We start from the raw sequence: 6146 nt of genomic DNA on the forward strand, positions 1-6146 counted from the left end.
CCTGGACTGAGATGAGAACTTCTCCAAGGGGCCCTGCTGTGTCTGCCCCTCCCGCATCTCCCCGCCCCCTCTCTGGCACAGTAAGCAGCCCTGCAACCTTGGCACTGGCCCTGGCTACCTTGCCCTGTGTCCCAGTCCAGGGCTCCCCAAGGGGAACAATAACCTCATGGGGGCAGTCGTGCCCCATCCTGTGGCTCCCAGCATCACTGGAGTCAGGGTCGTGGGTGCCCAGACCAAGAGGACGTTTTGTCTTTTAAATGACACAGTCTCCTCCCGAAAAGGAGCTGAACCACATCTGTGCTCCAGTCCCAAGGTGGTGAGGGCCCGAAGCAAGGGAGTCCGGCAGAGGGCCTCCCCTGGACGCGGGCTGGTGCCCAGCTGTTGTGCGGGGCCCCCCCACCAGCCGCCACGCCCAGCCCCCCGAAGGGGACCAGTGCCTCACTGCTGCCTCCAGAGACTGTCCTTGCCCCGGGCAAGGCCACGCCACCACCAGTGTGCCAGCAGCTCCCTCGCTCCCCACACTCACATCCGCGTCCTGACACAGGTGAGGCGAAGGTCGACATCTGTCTGCAGCTGGGCTGTGTCCAGGTCCAGGAGGGACCATGCCGTGGCCCAGGAGAGCTGCCTGTGCGCTGACCCCTTCTTCACACCCTTGTCCACCTTGGGGGTCACTAGGCTGCCTGAGAGCCGAAGGCCTGGGCAGGCAAGATGACCAGGAACAGGGACCGCCTCCCCCGCTGGCAGAGGGGTGGTTCGGAGAGCGAACAGCAGGTGCCCAGCTGTCCCCAGGACTCGTCCCCGCCCCCCCCCCCTCTTGAGAGGTGGGTGGGGTCCTCCCAGGCCTTCCCAGTTCCTGACCCACTCTGCCTTACTGCACCGCCACTCCGGGTCGAGCCAGCCTGTCACACACACTGTGGCATCATGTGCTATGGGGCAGGCACTCCTGGGTGTTCCTCAGGGTCCGGTCACCCCAAGGCATCCTGGGGAGGGGGGAAGGCAGGGGAGGAGTCCAGAGCAGAGCCTGGTGGTGCTCCTGAGCCGCCCCCCACGCCCACTCCAGCGCGGTAGAGAGGGCTGGCGCAGGCGTGGGCGGGCAGGGAGAGAAGCAAAGCTGGGCTGGGACCAGGGATGGGGTTTTGTGCCAGGTCATACCGATCCCAGCAAGAAGGGGGCAGGTTGGAGTCAGGGCTGGTGGAGGGAGGCGTTGGTGGGTAAGGCGACTGAGGGTCCCCCGGGGTCCCCGCGCCTCCCACCGTCACCAGGGACGGCAGCTGCCCAGAGGCCTGCCCCGCGGGAGGCCCCGCTGTGAGGGTCCCGCTGCAGCAGGCCTGGCGCGCTCTCGTCTTTGAACCTCGCCCGCGCACGAGCCCAAGCGCACCCCTGGGCCGAGGTCCGTCTGGTTCGCTGCCTTGCCAGAGAACGCGCCTGACTTGAAACCTTGAGCCCCTCTGCGACGAGGCCCGCCCTCTGCCTTCGGCCCCGCCTCGCGCCGCGGCGGCCCGCCTCGGCCAGACCGCCCAGCTTCCCCGCCAGTCCGCGCGCACGCGCGTGCTCGGGGCGTCAACGCCCGCTCCTCCAAGAAGCCCTCCCTGATTCCAGGCGTAAGAGGTCCTGACTTCCTGCCTCAGGACGCCTGCTGGTCCTCCTTTCCAATGTTTTTGACCAGATGGTAAAACTCCATGCCTGTGTGGTTGGCCTAGAAGGCCAGGCCTGCCTGTCTGGCTCCCTCAAGAGTCTCACAGGGAACACAGTGGCCTTGGAGAAGGCCTTTGACTCTTTGACTATGTGACCTCCACACCGGTCTGATACTCGTGCAGGTTCCCAGGGAAGCCAGGCCCAGACATGCCTTCCTCTGCACAGCCGGTGCTGTTGGAGGCTTGGGCACTGAGCAACAGACCAGACAAGGAACGGCTGAAGTCGGCGTAGAGGAGGCATGCAGCGTGCAAGTGTCCTCGGGAAACACTCAGACTCTGGGCCGTGCAGGACGCTGGCAGGGCTGGCCACCGCGGGGACTTTGGACTTGGCCTGGGGTCAGCGTTCAGGAGGCTGGGCATGCCTGCATCTCCAGGACCCAGCCCGTCCCTGTCGCCCATCTTCGCCCAGTCAGCCCCACTGGGGCTGTCCGCTGTCCAGCCACAGACCCTGCTCAGCCCACTGGCTGTGCTGTAAGCTGTGACACAGGGACACCAGCCTCTCCCAGAGCACTTGCTTGTCCAGCACCTGGCTAGAATGGGCTCTGGATTCCTGGCAGACTCAGGAGCTACCCTACAACCCAAAACAAGAGGAGGTGCCCCCAATAAAACCTCAAACACGCAGATGTGAGAAACACATCCAGAGTAGTCTTTATAATAAAATTAGTATTGAATCATATAACACAGAGTCCAACAAAAGATATAAAAATTGGAATGTAGAAATTGATTTGTAGAAAACATCAGAATATCACTTCCCACCCCACCGCTGGCAGAAAGTTCTGCAGCAAGGCCACAGAAAGGGGGTGCGGGGGCAAGCCCCTCCTAGTGTAAGCAGCTTGTCTGCCACATCCCCCAGGCCACGAGGATGTGCAGAGACTCTGGGTCAGAGCTGCCTTACGGGGGGGGGGGGGGGTGGTGAGGGTTTGCTGAGGTGAGGGCAGATACCAAGACAAGAGTTTCCAGACCAGGCAGAACAGGAATGTACCCTGAGGGACAGGGGGAGTTCCTCAGCCTTGCAAAGGCAGACACAGAGGACAGGTTGTCCCAGAAGCCCTGACCTGGGAGCAGGTTTGAGTTTGCAAAGGGGAGGCAGAGCTCAGGCTGAAGGCACAAGGCTGCCCATCCAGGGGCACGTCAGTCTCGGTCCCTACCCACAAACCCACGGTCCGGGCAAGGTTGTGTGTGTATCTGGTTCTGGTCTGCCCTTCTGCCTGCAAGGGCAGGTGGCCCCTGAAGGACACAGAGCTGTGGGCCCCAGTGAAACAGGGTAGTGGGGACAGAAAAAAGACCCTCTCTTCCAGGGAGGCCTCTTTGTCTAAGTTTGGGATAAGGAACCTGTTCCAGTAAAAAAAGACACTGGCGTCTGGTTTATTTTAGAAAATAGAAAACCGGGGGGCCTGGCTGGCTTAGTTGGTAGAACATGCAGCTCTTAATCTCAGGGCCATGAGTTCAAGCACACACTGGGCAGGGAGCCTACTTGTAAAAAAAGAAAAAAGGAAAGAAAGAAGGCTGAGCCCCACAGCCAGCACCCAGCGTGGTCAGGGATGGCACCTAAAGACCACAGAGTAACCCCGCGAGGATTTCCTTCCCCACCCCAAACCTTCCCAGCAACACCAGTAGGTCCAGAGGACCTCGCCTCAGCCCACACCCCTGAGATGATCCCTGCAAAATATCCCAACAAAGGCAGCACAGCAGGGAGACTGGGGAGTCCCTCTCTCCTAAGCGTAGGCACATGCTGGCAGGGCAGGGCCTGGCCTGCCCCCCTGTCCCGGGAGAGGCCGAGGCTCCAGATGAGGATTATTGCTCAGAACCTCAGCGCAGACCCAACCGGGGCGGCGAGGCAGCCAGCAGTACCTAACCCTAACCGAAGGCACGTGGGATTCTGCTGAGTGCGGCCTGACAAGGCAAACTGCGGAAGAGGGGTGCGGACTTTGCCTCGAAGTCCTGGCAGCCCGAGGGCAGTGGGCAGGCAGAGTGGGCTCTTCAGGGAGACAGGGCAGGCCTCCTCCGAACGCGCACCTGGCTGGCGGGCACGAGGCTCTGCTGGTCCTCACAGAAGTCCAGGAATCTCCGCCAGAGAGGGCAACAACGCAGGAGGCGGTGGTCCCCTGCGCAGGTTAAGGGGCAGGGGTCCGCGGTGGACCGCAGCCCCGCCCCGGCCCCCCCCGCCCCCGCCCCGGCCCCCCGGCCCCCAGCCACCCAGCCCCCCCCCCCGGGAGAGGCCCCGCCCCGGCCCGCCCCGCCCCAAGCCGTGCAGCCACACCCCCAGGGAGAAGCCCCGCCCCGGACTGCCCCGCCCCCAGCCATTCAGCCACACCCCCAGGGAGAAGCCCCGCCCCGGCCTGCCCCGCCCCCAGCCGTGCAGCCACCCCCCCAGGAGAAGCCCCGCCCCGGCATGCCCCGCCCCAAGCCGTGCAGCCACACCCCCAGGAGAAGCCCCGCCCCCCAGCCGAGCCGCCCAGCAGTCCTACCAATGAAGCAGAGGCCCTCTTTGGCCCGGGTGATGGCCACGTTCACTTGATTGGGGTCCACCACAAAGCCCAGGAACCTCTTCAGCCAGCTCTTCGTCGGCCGCTGGTCCAGGTCACTCTCGGGGCACGTGCGCACGGTGCTCACCAGCACGTAGCGCCACTCGCTTCCTGCGCAGGTGGGCGCCCGTGATGAGGCCCCGCCCAGGTCCGGCACCCACCCGCTGGCCCGCGAGGCCCCTGCCCCAGAGCCGCGCTCACCCTGGCTCTTGGTGATGGAGCACACGCTCACTCCGGTGACACCCTCTTGCCCAAGCCTCTTGCCGATCTCCGCAGCCTGAGCATTGTAGGGCGTGAGAATGGCAACGTCCTTGGGGTCCACGGTCCTACCCAGGGTCAGCTGCTTAGCAATGCGGACCTGAGGGACCAAGGGGTGCTGCTGGAGCAGGCCCTGGAACCTCTCCTGCCCTGGACACCCGAGCTTCACCTGTTCCCTCAGTCTCTCTGCCTCCTCCTCCAGGAAGCCCTCCCTGACCAAGGGGCACCAGGGAAAGTCTCACTGACACTCACCACCTCGGCCACCTCCTCTGGGTTGGCCTTGGAGTTTTCATTCCCTTCATCTGTGGACACCAGTAGGCTCTGCTCATGGCCCTGCACATGGCCAAAGATGACAGAGCAGCTCTCCTTGCCAGCGTGGCCCAGGACGCTGGGCGGCCGCTTCAGGCCCGGCCAGGTCTTCAGCTTCTTCTTGTAGAACTCCGTGGAGGGGAAGGCGCAGATGTCCGCGTGCTGCAAGGCAGGGTGCGAGAGAGCTGGGGGTCTTGGAGGCCAGGGTGGACATAGGGGGTCGAGGTGTGGGCAGCAACCCCTTGGGCATCTCTGGCCTCATACCACACCGCGGCCAGAGACGGCGAGGCTGGGGCCGGCTTACCATGCGGTACTGTGTGTCTAGCAGGAAGGCATCTGCATGATACCTCTCGAAGAGAGACCGGTCCAGCCCCAGATTCTGCAGCTGCTCACTCCTGACCACAGGCCGCAGTTGCTTGTGGTCCCCCAGAAGAACCACCTGCAGACACAGGCAGCCACGGTCCTGACACCTGCAGACCTCGAGGTCCAGCCCATGGCGTGGCCACTCCACCACCAGGAGGCTGTCCTCCGGGCGAGGGTTAGGGTTAGGGTTAGGGTTAGCCGCAACAGGATGTGAGTCACCATCCCCCGGGACCAGCACCGTCAGGCAAAGCCCCCACCCACCTGGGGCTCCCAGCTCAGCACCCAGCTCCCTCACCTTCTCCACCCCTGAGAAGGCCACCAGCGGGATGAGGGTCTCGGGCTCCGTGGCCATGCCCGCTTCATCAACGAGGACCTGCCGCACAGCCAGCCTCCTGAGGCCAGCCGAGGCCGCACACGAGCACGTACACAAGATGACCCGGTGCCGCTCCAGCTCGAACCTCCGTGCCTTCCCCAGCACCTGCTTGTACCTGGGTGGGGACAGCCCTCAGTCACACAGGGACACCCCCCCCCACATCTCCACCGTGGAGACAACGGCACAGCCCCAGCGGCTTACCAGTTGAGGTCATCCTTGGAAAAGACCTCCCCTTTCTGCACCCGAGCGTCAAACCCCCTGATGACCGCCGCGTAAGGGTTGGAGGCCTGCCGGACCCTGTGGTGCAGGGTGATGCTCCTGGGGTGGGAAGGGCATCCATGAAGCCCCATGTCAGTCCTCGCCCCGACAGGACTGTGGGGGTCCCACACCCACAGACTGCCAAGAGACTGCACCTGAGGCTCTGGTTGGGCCTCCCCTCCCGAGGGGTCTTCCTGGGCGGGCCGCTGCTGCCCACACTGGGCCCCGGGAATTCGGTGGCCTCAGCCTGCTCACTGTACACCCGCAGCGGCTTCAGCTCGGCTCTCCTGCTCAGCAGCAGTCCTGGCAGCAACAGGACGTGAGTCACCATCCCCCGGGACCAGCACCGTCAGGCAAAGCCCCCAC

At 64.1% G+C, this 6146-nt stretch overlaps 1 protein-coding gene across 1 annotated transcript in view; it reads right to left on the reverse strand.

Moving 5' to 3' along the window:
- Positions 1 to 2319: 2319 nt before the first annotated feature.
- The window catches only part of HELZ2 (helicase with zinc finger 2), a 14867-nt gene continuing 11040 nt past the window's right edge, over positions 2320 to 6146 (reverse strand). Inside the window, exons 13-20 of the mRNA XM_059407425.1 lie at positions 5936 to 6083; positions 5724 to 5840; positions 5445 to 5637; positions 5091 to 5225; positions 4730 to 4948; positions 4421 to 4577; positions 4163 to 4330; positions 2320 to 3799 (exon numbers count right to left, since the gene is read on the reverse strand). Coding sequence (XP_059263408.1) covers positions 3675 to 3799; positions 4163 to 4330; positions 4421 to 4577; positions 4730 to 4948; positions 5091 to 5225; positions 5445 to 5637; positions 5724 to 5840; positions 5936 to 6083 — 1262 coding nt within the window. The 3' untranslated portion in view covers positions 2320 to 3674. The remainder of the gene's footprint in view (positions 3800 to 4162; positions 4331 to 4420; positions 4578 to 4729; positions 4949 to 5090; positions 5226 to 5444; positions 5638 to 5723; positions 5841 to 5935; positions 6084 to 6146) is intronic.

The sequence above is a fragment of the Mustela nigripes genome, chromosome 7 (assembly GCF_022355385.1).
Source record: "Mustela nigripes isolate SB6536 chromosome 7, MUSNIG.SB6536, whole genome shotgun sequence".
NCBI classification, from domain to species: domain Eukaryota; kingdom Metazoa; phylum Chordata; class Mammalia; order Carnivora; family Mustelidae; genus Mustela; species Mustela nigripes.